The sequence below is a fragment of the Rhodnius prolixus genome, unplaced genomic scaffold, assembly GCF_049639745.1.
Source record: "Rhodnius prolixus isolate KJV_2025 unplaced genomic scaffold, Rpr scaffold_10, whole genome shotgun sequence".
In the NCBI taxonomy this organism is placed as follows: Eukaryota; Metazoa; Arthropoda; class Insecta; order Hemiptera; family Reduviidae; genus Rhodnius; species Rhodnius prolixus.
This window is the reverse complement of record NW_027411615.1, coordinates 23,322,952-23,337,009: the sequence shown is the minus strand read 5'-3', so window position 1 is coordinate 23,337,009 and position 14,058 is coordinate 23,322,952. Positions and strand designations below refer to the sequence as shown.

Sequence of the window (14,058 nt, the reverse complement as noted above, 5' to 3'; positions counted from 1 at the left end):
CTCACTCTCACCTGTCAATCACTGGCTGGGAAACACATATGCCACCACCCCAACTGAGGCCTTTCTCTTAGCTGGCTTTTACACAGGTCACTAACTCCTTGTACAATCTAGGCCTTTCTTTTCTGCCACAAGTAGATACCGCCCCTTTTGTCTACACAGTGGTGGCCTGTTACCGGCTTTAGTCGCTTAACCCCTAGAACAATCTAGGCCTTTCTTTTCTGCCACAAGTAGATACCGCCCTTTTGTTCACACAGTAATGGCCTGTTACCGACTTTGGTCGCTCAACCCCTAGAACAATCTAGGCCTTTCTTCTCTGCCCAGGTCAACTTCGTTACACTGCCCCCCTCTTAGAACTGTTCGTCCCGAACAGAAGTCTCCTTCGTGACGTGCGGCAGCAATTGGTCCAAGTGCACCACCTTCATCTTGGATCTGGGCGTAGGTTGGATCTCGAACACCAGGTCGTTGAGCAGTGAGACAGTGGTGTAAGATCCTACCCAGCAACTTAGGAGGTTTTCCCTTTTTGCGGACACGCTTGTACGACCACACTTTCTCACCTCTCTGGAAAGTTCTTCCAATGACCCGCCTGTCACACGATGTCCTCGTCCGGTCGCTGTCCAGTCTCCTCCTGCCGCGCACCCCTCCACGTACAGCTCTCAACTTACGGCGAAGTTTCGCAGCACAGCTATCCACGTCCGTCTCTTCAGCTTCCAGGCTGCCAAATGCAAGGTCACCGGTTAGTCGACGCTCTCTGCCAAGCACAACGCTAGCAAGCATTCGCTTTGTGGTCTCTTGAGCTGCCGATTGGTACACCATCATTATGGGAGGTGTATGTTTATCCCAAATCTCCTGATGATCTTTCTTCAAAGTCCTCTGATGGCCTCCTAGGGTCCTGTAGCTTCGCTCCCCCATGCCGTCAGAGTGAGGGTATAGCGGCGTCGACCTTGTCCTCCTGACGCCGAGGATCTTGTAGACCTTCGTTGCTGCAGCTGCCGTTGACGCGTCCTGATCTGCCAAGACGTGTGCCTCTGCCCACTTACTGACGTGGTCCATCGCAACCAGATTGCAGCGCATTCTTCTTCTGTAATCAGGAGAAGGTCCTGCCATATCGCTGGCTATCCTTTTGAGCGGTAACCCAATCTTGTCCTGCCTCAGGGCGCCATTGGTTTCTCGGCTGGTTCCCTTTCTCGCTACCCACTCGGTGCACCGACTAGCCCAGTCTACACCGTTCTCGTGGTAGCCTACCAAAGAGAACCGCCGCCTCTGCTTGGCCCTTGCCCTCTTCACTGCAAACTGGATCCCGGTGTTACCTCTGTGGATGTCCGATAGCCCTTCTTCCCTTTTCGATCCTGGCAGGAGTACTTTATCTCCCTCTTCTTTCCTCGCTGTCCTCGCTTCAAGGCTCTCTTCCACAACTGGTATAACAAAAGTTCCCTTACCTTGCTCTTTCTCTTCCTGTCCGCTGCAGTTTTCTATGCTTTCTTCTTCCCTTGCAGCTTCCTGAACTTCTACACAGCTACGTCTCCCTTTATCCTGGTCACCTTTTAAGTCTGACCTGCTGTCTGTATCATCCTGGCTGCCTTCGTCTTCTTCTTGGATGTTGTTTGTTTCTGTTACGCCCTCAATTTCTTCTGGCATCTCGTTTACTTCCCTTTTTATTTTCCTTATTATTTCTTCTTTCATCTCAATTTGGCCTTTTCTAATGTTTTTCACTTTTTCTATCATCTCTAACTGGCCCTGCTTCAGGTTTTCATTCATCTCCTTCATCAGTGCTATTAACTCCTCCATGCTGGGCATCTTAGTACTCACGGGCATATAATACTCGTCAGTTCTCTACAACTTTCCGGCAATTCACCCGAACTAATAAAATCAGCACTTACTCGTCTAGCGGTTTTACTATATCCCACTTCTGACACCAATGTAAAGTTTTTCTCCAAATAAAAAAACTTTACTTACACAACTAATGCCTGCCACTAGTTATTAAATATGTGGGTTTGATTAAATAATAAAACTCGCTAAAGTTGTAAGTAATAACCTGATTTATTCACACATTAACATTAACTAACATGAACATTTACTAGCAACTAACGCTATTCATTACAGTCACCATTTACAACAGTCACAACAGTTTACTGTTACTTACTCACTACGTAACGCCACAAAACTGTTCCACGACTGACCCCTGGTCCGCACTGCACCGAATTGCACTAGTCTCAGCTACACTAACACCGCTCTACTCATCAACTGACTAATTGCCCAACTAGCTACCACTGAAGCACTCCGCAACACTGACTCTCCAAGACTTACTCATAAACTTGACTAATAACTATAAACTCTAATAACTCCTTAAAACTTGCTTAAAAACTCGATTGATACTCACTTCTCCAGCGGTGTCTGCCTCCTTTTAACTGCGTGCCTCCCTCCAACTGGGACTGCCCTCCTCCAACTCTCTGAGCCTAAGTTTCCACGCCCTCTTGACGTTCATTGGCTGGAGAAAACATACTGCCACCACCTCAGCTGTGAGCCGCCTCCTCCCATTCTCTGTCTCTCTCCAACTCCGTCTGTCTCACTCTCACCTGTCAATCACTGGCTGGGAAACACATATGCCACCACCCCAACTGAGGCCTTTCTCTTAGCTGGCTTTTACACAGGTCACTAACTCCTTGTACAATCTAGGCCTTTCTTTTCTGCCACAAGTAGATACCGCCCCTTTTGTCTACACAGTGGTGGCCTGTTACCGGCTTTAGTCGCTTAACCCCTAGAACAATCTAGGCCTTTCTTTTCTGCCACAAGTAGATACCGCCCTTTTGTTCACACAGTAATGGCCTGTTACCGACTTTGGTCGCTCAACCCCTAGAACAATCTAGGCCTTTCTTCTCTGCCCAGGTCAACTTCGTTACACTATGTAAAACAGTACAGTACAGAAAACAACTCTGCTGATTTTAAAAAAAAAACTTCAAAATTTGGTAAAACACTCAAACATCTTGGTTTAAAATTTGACTAGACCAGGGGTCGGCAACCTATTTTAAGTAGAGAGCCATTTCTCCTTAAATAATTTTAATAAATCTTACCAAGAGCCACAAGGATGTTAGTGTAAACAGACTCTGTAGATCATTTGTATTCACAAATTATGATTTTATGATATTCAATAACATTTAAATGTTTTATACATTTATTTTCACATATTGTAAAGTAAATAAACAAATAAATAATAACTAAACCTGGGTTTGAATGAAAATGGCCGCAGTCCTATATATTACGTACTGTATTTTAATATAATTCTATTCTATTTCAAACCTATCACATTTAAAATTCTTTTTGAAAAAATAACTTTACTTTAATAAATGAAATTTTCATTTGTTTCAATAAAATTGAAATATACAATTTATTTTGGACAGTCTGAAGAGCCACAAAATTTGGAAAAAAAAACCGCATGCGGCTCGCGAGCTGCGGGTTGCCGACCCCTGGACTAGACACTCAAAGATTTTAGTTTAAAACTCGGTGGGGAACGCTAAAATCTATTTGTTTAAAACTTGATAAAACTCTAAAATCTCTTGGTTTAAACTTGACAAAACACCTAAAAACCAATAATCTCTAGGTTTCTTCAATTTCAAATCCTTATTCCTGCAATGAATAACTTGCATTTATACAAAAATAAAGTGCTGCTTAAAATCCTGAATATTTGAACTTGAATATACGTACATTTCATTACATTGTTTCAGTCATTGTTATTACAATTTTTGAAGGCAGAATTCAGCTTTCTGTCAAATAAATAAAAACACTTATCTTTTTTATTGATAAAGAATCAATCGACTTTTCATCGATAAATATAGTACGATTGATGAAACGAAAATACGGTTTCAAATTTGACAAAACACTCAATTCCATAAATAATACTGAATCTAATACAGCCTCTCAAACTATTTCATCTACGTATTCCGCAACAAACTATCTACTAACCACTATTCTCTAGATTTCTTCTATAGTTTAAAGATGTTGGATCAATTAAGAACAAGTTGAAGTGGAATCTAATGTCAACTTTCAGGTCACTCGTTGGTGGCAGTTCACTGTTGATTCTATTGAAATTTACTGATACAAATGAAAGGATCAACGTTCCGACAGAATCTTAAGCGTAGCTGAAGAATTCCTGGAAGAAGCTTAATTTTGGAAGCAGAGTTTTCTCTCTTTATTTCATTAATTTCAGAAGCAGCGTTTTGTTATAGTCTTTTTAAAAAAGTAATGATACGAAATTGACTGATTGATTTTAAGTCTTTATAAGCATTTTGTGAATGTAATAAATCTTTCCACAAGCTGATTCAACTATCAACTATGAAAGCAGATGGTCTCTTAAGACAATAATTTTAGTAATCTTTGTTTGAAAAGAGAGAGAATTACGCATACTTTTGTGTAGCTCCAGAAAAACAAAAAAATATTTCAACGAGAATTAAGTGTTGGACAAGAGCTAAAGAGATTGGAAATTGAATATTTTAATTTATAAACTTATGTTGGAGAAATGTAGCTTAGATTTGCACATTGAAATGGGTAAACAGCATAAACAGGGATAATAAATAAAGTGAAGAATGAAACTGAGAATCCCCGAGTGGATTATCATGTTGATCCAACGTCGGCAGGAGAGAACAAGTGTGTTGAACTATAATAGTGTCAAGGGGGATAGTTTAAGGAGATGTCCAGAAAGTTAGTCTGGTACCAGCGGGTGTTAATGTTAATGGTACCTAAGCCTTGGGTACATATACACGCGTACTTCCACATCTAATATCACCATAGAAAGAAGGGAAGAGTGAGTCGATTTCAAAACTATTACCGTTCCCTCGGCAAGACAAACGCACCCCAGCAGTCAATGTACTAACCCTCAATATGATGGTATATTAACATCTGTATAATATTGCCATTGAAAGGGGTTACAGGGTTAACTGTGATCAGTAGAGTTGCCCATAAAAGTGGTCTGTCTACCAGATAGGGGTCAGAGATTATGCCCTCCCTTGACTTCAGGTTTTTCCTCACTGTTAAATAAGTGTATACACAATATTTACACATCCAAAATTCAAATATAATTAAATTTATTATAAGTAAAATGGTATTGATAACATTTTTGTAACCTATAAAGAAAAAGATTCTATGTATTCTAAAGCTAGGATCATAGACACTTATTTCGCTTTTGATATAACACAGCTTAGTATTTTTGTTGCTAATGCTAACTATTTGAAGACGCCATTTTTGAAACAGGACCCTAATCTCGTGCCTCTTTATTTAGTTGATTCAGTTTCTACTGCCAAACTTATTTCAACAAATTATTTGATTTACTTTTTATTTTTTTTATGATTAAACTCAACATTATTAAATAATTCTTTGTACTCACCTACATCATTGTCGGATACTGGCACTCCTGGTTTGCCGACTAAATGTGCCAAATGTGAAGCTAAAAACTTTCCCGATCTAGGGCTTCCAGCTAATTTAGCTAATTCGCTTGCACTTAATTTAACTAATTCGGAACCAGTATTGGGAAATCTATCAGGCTGTGGTATCGGCCTCAGTCGGAATTGTCTTGTAATCCACCTTAGCCAAGCTGCAACATCTTCTCCTTCCCACATGTTTGGATCTGTAAAAATAATTATAACAAAAGTGTTAGGAATAAATTTTCAAGTAATAAGTCTAAAGATTTTGTTTTAAAACATTGATGACGTGTTTATTTCTGTCTGTCATTCGATTCTATTTCAATTCACTCCAGCTTCATTGTTCATGTATCATGGAAATGGCTTCTGCCTTCAGAAAGACCACAGAAAGTTTTCCAAAATGTATTAGAGAAAATAAATTGCCGTTCGGAAAGATTGATATCATTTAAAGTAACATTTTATGTTGGAATATTAAACAGGCATATTGAGAAAATGCTTATTAATAAGAGTTGGTGTTCTTCGAGAACTCTTTAACAATTACAATAACATTAAAAAAAGTATTTATTAAAAGTAACAAAAATAAATAGTTGATTAGGTACTTAGAGAATTGGCAGAAAGCTTACGCCCCGTTATCCCAGATGATCTATTGTATAGATACAAATAACACTAGAATACAAAGTTAAAACTAACCTTATTTACGCTAGGAATGAAAACTTTTTAGTAATTTTTGGTTTTATAACATTTTGACTTCTCACAAAATGACCATTTCATCAAAATTATATTTCTTTACATAGAACTCTTCATGGACATACCTGGAATCCTCATACTACACTCAAACGCAAAGAACTGAACAGACGATTCAAACTTCTCTCTAGACTTATCGTCACGCGATCTAAACTCTCACTAAAGAATGAACGACTTACCCTACACTACGATACTGAAACCTGCCTGAACTTACGGGAATGGAACTTTGGGGCTCAGCCAAAGATTCCAATATCTATAGAATCCAATCCTTCCAGTCAAAAACACTCCGTAGAATCGCTAATGCTCCTTACTATGTCTCTAAGTCTACCTTGCACCGAGATTTCCTTGTTCCTTATGTTTCAAAAGCTGTAAGATCCCGTTACAGTAAATTCCACGCTTCAATTACCCCAAATCCTGATCCACTAGTATCCCAACTTACTGCATTGCCAAGAAATCCTCCCAGATGGTTGAAGCGCTGGTGGCCACGTGATCTTCTAAATGAAGTAAGTGTCAGTGTACAATTGTGAACTGTACCACTTTAGGAGTTTTACCAATGGGTGAATTCTTCCCTCATGCTATTCATGTATTTATTCTATGTATCATATTGTATCAGCTTCACTTATTGCAGAAATATACTGCAGTTGTGAAAATATATAAAGTAAAAGTTATTTTTTTATGAAACTCACTTTGAACAATTTGACACGATTTGGCAGTCGTGTGAATAATAATAATAATGAAATTGCCAAATTCTTTTTTTTTACAAATGTTAAATTAGGACTAAAGTAAAACTCAATTTCAGCTTCAAAAATGTGATTTATTCTTTTAATAACCTCAAACAAATTAAGTCTCCTTATGCCAAACATATTTCAATAACTTTTTAATGTGAAACTCGTAGCAAGCAGATTTTTTTCTTAAAAATGTTTTTTATCAAATAAAATAGAATGTGAATAGCAAGCATTTGAAGGAAAAAAACAATAGAGAATAGACAAGAATATTTCCAGACGTATATTTATTTTAAATATATCTTAAAAATACGGTATAGAGGTTACGCATTTAAACTTAAACTGTAGTTAAGTATAGTCTGTTATGGTTCGATTATGTACGGTTATCGATTAATGAGAGAACTTCTTTTTTGTAAAAACAGAAAATAATTTTTTTCTGCAACCATGTAGGGAAGTTCTCATTACTCAATTAAAATCAGCTGTGTAATGCCCAACTTCCCACACTAGTTGGGAAAAATTCCCATTAGTGTCACTTTCCGCACTAGTGTGTGGAAAAACTTTATTGTGCTTCCTTGATATAAGAAGTTTTGTTATTAACATAAATATTTTCTGTAAAACTTTAATAAGCTTATTTAACGTAACTAAATAATTAAAAAATAAATATTAAAAAAATAAAATAAAAATTGAAAGGAATATAGAAATAAAAATAATATTTTAATAAATAATTATTAATTATAACAGTTAAAAAGGTTATAGTGTTACCTTATAGAAATTTAAAATGGATTCTAGTGATTCCTGTTTAGAAAACACTCCTCCATCAATAAAAGAAACAGCAGAAAATGTAATAAGTAATGTAAATACGTAAGTAATGTAAATAATTGTAATATAACAATAAATGTTTATAATAAATAAATTACTTTTTGTAGACTGTAAAAATGAAATTTTTAATTTTATTAGTTAATAAATCTAATGGTTGCAGAAAAAATATAATATTTAACTCGAGTGTTAAGTATTTTCCTCACACTCGGCAATTTGCACTTGCACTCGCCTCGCTTCGTGCAAACCCTGCCTCGCGTGAGGAAAAGTATTACTTTCCACACTTGTTAAATAAATAACTATTTCGCATCTTCTGGTCGCGCTAAGCGAGCACCTACTCGCTTCCGAACCTCAGACGGGCCCAAGACTCGAGAAGTTTTTTTTTGAAAGCATCACACTAGCACTGCGGCTATTGTTACACTATTATCCTTTGAAGGATGAAATTAATGGTGGTTAGCCTAAAGCTGTAGTTCTAAGAAATTCATTACCTCAGCTGTACGATTGAGAATATCAATGCTGTTTAATTTCTTCTTTTTTTTCTTTTCCAACAATATCAGATGTTGTTCTTAGATGGCGCCTTTCATATTTAATTTTGGTTAGCGCCGTCTAGTCAACGCCTTCACAATATGGGAATTCATGGCGCCTAATATTTGTGCCAATACTCCTACGTGGATTTTATTTTTGCTTTTCTTTTTAAGCAGAAAACTTTCAATTCTAAACATATAATGCAATTAAAAGAATAACAAAGAAGCGCAATTTTCAAAATAGACGAAACTAGTTTTCAGCAGTGATTTACCAAAATCAGCTCAACATTTAAAGTGATCTCAAAATGCCCTAGCATTAGGACTGTGAAGTTTTTTACAAAACTTAATCGGAAAAATTCACAGATCCAGTTACTGCGTTTTTCTCAAACTACTTATTTAATTATAATGTTTTTAATGGGTTAAAGGACCGGTCATTTTTACTAAAGTTAAGCTTCGAGAAAAGTTTTACAACTTTAGTTATCTCTACTGAACTTCAAAATGTTTCTACCGGTATGTTTCTAGTAAAATCGATAGGCTTTTTTTGGACCTTTACATTTAAAGTTTAAACAAAATTGTGGAGTCATTCGCTGCAGACATCTTCCTCTTCATACAGTGGTTTTATAAAAGAAACATTTAATGGAGATATGTGCCCTAAGGGCAGGACCTAAGCTACAAGCGAGCCGCTAATCTACCTGTTTTTTTAAAACCCTATCTCTAATATTGTCAATCATTGTTCTTTTTTTTTTCGTTGTTTTCTTTTTTGGCATTGGCTTCCGCCATACAGCCAGCATCGTCTAGGTGCTTATCACTAGAATATCACTCACTCTCCATTCTTACTTATAAATACATTCGCTTCACACATTCATCCCTCTACTATATACAACTATTTACATATACTACAACTAATGGATGGATCAGTACTCTGTGCTCCTGCCATCCTTATAGCTTAACCGAAATTAAAATCACGTAATCCTTCTCTAATCATTTTCTTGCATTCATTCTATAACTTTTAAATACATTCATATTTCATTCCTAGCTCTGCTATAGACTTAAGCACATATATGTTGGTGGAGAATATTATGTCTTCGTAGCGAAATGGTGCATCTAAATACCTGTATATGTCGTCAAACATTCGTTTCCTTTCTACCACATAACGTGGACATATCATTATTACATGTTTGAAATCCTCCTCCTCATTGCAATCTACGCAAAGAGGAGGAGGACCTTTTGTTGATCCTGTGTAGATACGCTCCGCACACCGCGTGGTTCGCTCTCAGCCTGCTTTTTGTCGTAATAGCCCATTTATTAGTGACAGTTCCCTTAAACCATGGTTGTCTAGGTAACTGATCTGCCATAGTTTTATAGAATCTCCCGTTATTACCATTACTGTAATCTGTCTGCCATTAGTTGTAGTATATGTATATAGTTGTATATAGTAGTGGGATGAATGAGTGAAGCGAATGTATTTATAAGTAAGAATGGAGAGTGAGTGATATTCTAGTGGTTAGCATCTAGACCAGTGGTGGGCAAACTTTTTTAATGGGGGGCCACAAAGTTTAAGAAATTCTAGAGGAGGGCCAGAATTATAGAAAAAATGCATTTTTTGTTAAAGCTTTTAATCATAATATTATAAAAACATTACAGCATTACACACTTTTGTAACGACGCGGCTAGTTTAGCTTCACCTATAGGTTATGCATCCATTATTCTACTAAGTAGAATCTACTTTATACTTCTCGACCGTCAAAACGTAATTATAGCGGGCCATATACTATCCATGACGATGGACCCTCCGCGGGCCGGATTAAATACTTTCGCGGGCCGGAGTTGGCCCGCGGGCCGTTATTTGCCCATCACTGATCTAGACGATGCTGGCTGCAAGTACCTCCTTGATGACTTCCTTGTCAAATCCGTCAGAGGCAGGTTTATAAACTTGTCTCACGGATTCACCTCCACTCTAAAGACTGTATTACTATACAAAGTGCAGTCACTTTCGAAGGTAGTGCGTCACCGATTGTGTACCACTCTGTTAACAGCCCGCTGGATTTCTTCAGCCATTTATTCCCAATTATTACAATCGTAAGTAGCCAATTAATACTTCAATCTGTTAGTTTTCCACAAATAAATAGGTGGGAAAGTTAAATCTACTGGGAAAATTTACCAATTTTGTATTTCCGGTTTTCTGGCTTTCTTGACATTGGCTGAAGTTTACAAGTTTGTTATCTATTCAAAAACTTCAATCAATTGAATAAGATTTCTCTGGTTTCCGTAGCTTTTAGAAAAATCGCTACTGCATTAGATTAACTTCTACATAAAGAAACAGTTGCAAAAAACAAAGTAACAGACGGTACTACACTTTATTCTAAAGAATAAAGCAGAACTCCTACATAGACACTGTTTTGTCAATATATGACGTCACCACAATACTCCGCTACTTCACTAGCTAGAAGTTTTTAAGTCCAGGGTTATTTATTTTTTATTCAACTCCTTCTAACTCACAAGCAATTCTTGTGATGACGAATACAGCTCAATGACGAATTCAGCCGTTGAACAATTTTCTTAGAATGAATTAATTGAGTGTAGACGGCTGGTTTGATAAAATGAACAGTCCCATCTGTTTTATTGTACGAAAAAAAAATAGAGTAATAAAGCAAAGTGAAATAAAATATGTAACCTATAAAAATATAACGTGATAATAACTAATTTATTAAAAAACCATATAATTATACATTGAATCAATTTTTCTTAAAATTATAAAATTGTCTAATCATTTTTGAAAGAATTCTCTATGATTTTTTTTATATATGTACTTAATGACATCACGATTGTTGGTAATTTTCCCAATAATAATAGAGCAATAATGTACAACTTTTGTATGAAAATAAGTGAATCGCTCACTTCTGAATTTCCTTTATTACTAAGAAATGATTTTTATCAACAAAGAGGTTATTGAACTGTTCATTTCTCACTAAACCTATAACCTGCAATTTTATTTTTACTGGAAAATTGACCAATTTCGTAATTTCCAGTCTGCCGTCGGGTATAGTCTAATAAATTTGTCTGGTCCGTAATGTATAGCCAAATAATTACCAGTTTCAAAAAATAGTCGACTCAGTCAGTAAAACGGCCTTTCATTACTAAAAACCAAAGATGTCTCAAGACCTAATACGAAACTTAGGTAGCAATCAGTCTGTTATAATTAAAAATTAAAAATTTGATGCTATTGTTTTGTTTACGGCATTTTGTACGGAAAAAACAAAGTGAGTTCTTGGCAATTGTTTATTAAACTAAAACCGGTGTTAGACATTTCAGAGAAATTTTGAAATAAAACAAAAAATAGCAATAGAAAATAGATAAGATGAAAATGCGCTCAAATGTAAGAGATTTTAGAAAAAGTAACAGTTTAGAGTTGATTGATTTGAGGAATGTGGTATAAGATTGATTAGTAGTCTCGCCTTAGATATGGATTACCTGTTCAAAACGTCAATTTCGAAGGAATAAGAGAAACAGCTGATACTTTTGCATTAATTGAATACTAATAGATGATTACCAAAAATTTTGAACAAACAAGATTTTGTAGGCACAAGGAGGGAGTTTTCAAAAAAATTGGTTCCTGATTTAATTGAGAATATTATGTTTGAGAGTGGACTAGTCAGATTTTTAAGTTACTAAGGGCAGCATGGATGTTTGGGTAAGATATGGGACCATTTTGGATCACACAGTGCCTATCTTAGAACAACTATAAGATCGATCTGCTCTGGGCAAAGTCCAAAATGATTTTTGTCATCCCTCAGGTTATTAGCGCTCTCTGTCGTATTTGCTATGGCCACTCGTACTGGGATGTACCCGTGCAACCTTCTAACTTCCACACAAGGCAAAATGAAATATTGGTTCTCCCTGTTAGCTTCTCCATACATCCCCTTTTGTCTCATCAAACTAATCGACGAGGGGTTCACCAGAAAAATTTTCTTCTACTTCTTTAAAGTAATCGCCTATTTTTTCAGGCGGGGCTTAACTTCCAACTACCAATTAGGTGTCGTGGACGGAGACGACTAGCAAACATACTTTACTGTAAATTTCTTTTACTATTAACCATTAAATAAAATCCAAGGCCTAAGCCCGGGAATCGAACCTAGTACCACAGTACATTCTTCTCATTCTTTCTTTGTATGAATAATAAATTGAGAAACTAAGACTAGAGCTGATCATAGATCAAGTAAATATCAATGTTTTCATTGTTTTCATATCCATGTTTGAGCTCCTGCCCCCAATACTTTTTAGCCCTTGTGAAAAGTATCCCCTTGGCAGGTATGCTCGCAAGGAAAAATATTCGTAGTAATTTTATTTCCGTCTTGCGTAATATTTGCCAAGAGTGTGTTGGGTCTTGGAGGTTCATATAGAGTTTAGAACGATCCTCAGGGGGTGGAATACGTAATAATATTCTGGCAATATTTTAACTCATCAGCATTCACAGAGGGTGACGACTATATTAAAGTTTTATTCTGCACTATCTAGATACAACATGACTTCAGGAAGGAAGTGATTCTTTTTCTTTAACAACTTAATTATTTTCTTTTTAATAAAAACTTACAACTTAAAATGTTAAATAGAATTGTTGATTAAACGACAAAAATTAAATAACAATACAGTGCAGATATCGTGGACGGAAGCTGATAACTAGCATGTTCACTTCAATTTCTCATTCTCACATTAAATAAAATGAATGGCCAAGTCAAGTCAGGGGAATCAAGTACCACAATACATCTGAGCTTTGCGGGCTAAGTCTCCAGGGCGCCTTACATTTTACTAAAATGCTGGCAGCATTAAGAATAAACTGCACATGCACACCATTCTAAAATTTTCTCAATAAAATTTCACTTAATAAAAATTTTATTCAAAAAATATGAACATCGGTAGGTCTAAAATTTAGACTCTAAATGTATGCGATAAATGTAACGAGTTCGTAAAAAAGTATGAAACCGAATGCGAGAAAATTTTAAAAATTATTTTTAAAAAAACATTTATTAAAGAGGTCATATTTTTGAGGGGTTTGGAGAGATAACTTTTTGTCAGGCGGAAGTAAAAAAAACAAAATGTAATTGAATTTCCAATGATTTTCACGATGAGTGTAAAGAAAATTGTCTAGTTTAGTTGTAAAATTTAGAACTGGCCTAAATAGCAGTTGCCATTAACCAAAAGCACCATTTTTCTGCATATAACAGCAAATAGTTTCTACGTTTTCCTTTGTTTTACGCTATGAATGAAATGAAAAAGGCCTACCCTAATTATAACATTTAGAACTGGCCTAAATAGCAGTTGCCATTAACCAAAAGCACCATTTTTCTGCATATAACAGCAAATAGTTTCTACATTTTCCTTTGTTTTACGCTATGAATGAAATGAAAAAGGTCTACCCTAATTATAACATTTAGAACTGGCCTAAATAGCAGTTGCCATTAACCAAAAGCACCATTTTTCTGCATATAACAGCAAATAGTTTCTACGTTTTCCTTTGTTTTACGATATGAATGAAATGAAAAAGGTCTACCCTAATTGTAACATTTAGAACTGGCCTAAATAGTAGTTGCCATTAACCAAAAGCACAATTTTTCTGCATATAACAGCAAATAGTTTCTACGTTTTCCTTTGTTTTACGATATGAATGAAATGAAAAAGGTCTACCCTAATTGTAACATTTAGAACTGGCCTAAATAGTAGTTGCCATTAACTAAAAGCACCATTTTTCTGCATATAACAGCAAATAGTTTCTACATTTTCCTTTGTTTTACGCTGTGAATGAAATGAAAAAGGTCTACCCCAATTGTAACATTTAGAACTGGCCTA

At 36.0% G+C, this 14,058-nt stretch overlaps 1 protein-coding gene across 1 annotated transcript in view; it reads right to left on the bottom strand.

The window, feature by feature from the left end:
• The window catches only part of LOC141456896 (DNA-binding protein D-ETS-6-like), a 97,246-nt gene that overhangs the window by 23,587 nt on the left and 59,601 nt on the right, over positions 1-14,058 (bottom strand). Inside the window, exon 2 of the mRNA XM_074133271.1 lies at positions 5,375-5,614. Coding sequence (XP_073989372.1) covers positions 5,375-5,614 — 240 coding nt within the window. The remainder of the gene's footprint in view (positions 1-5,374; positions 5,615-14,058) is intronic.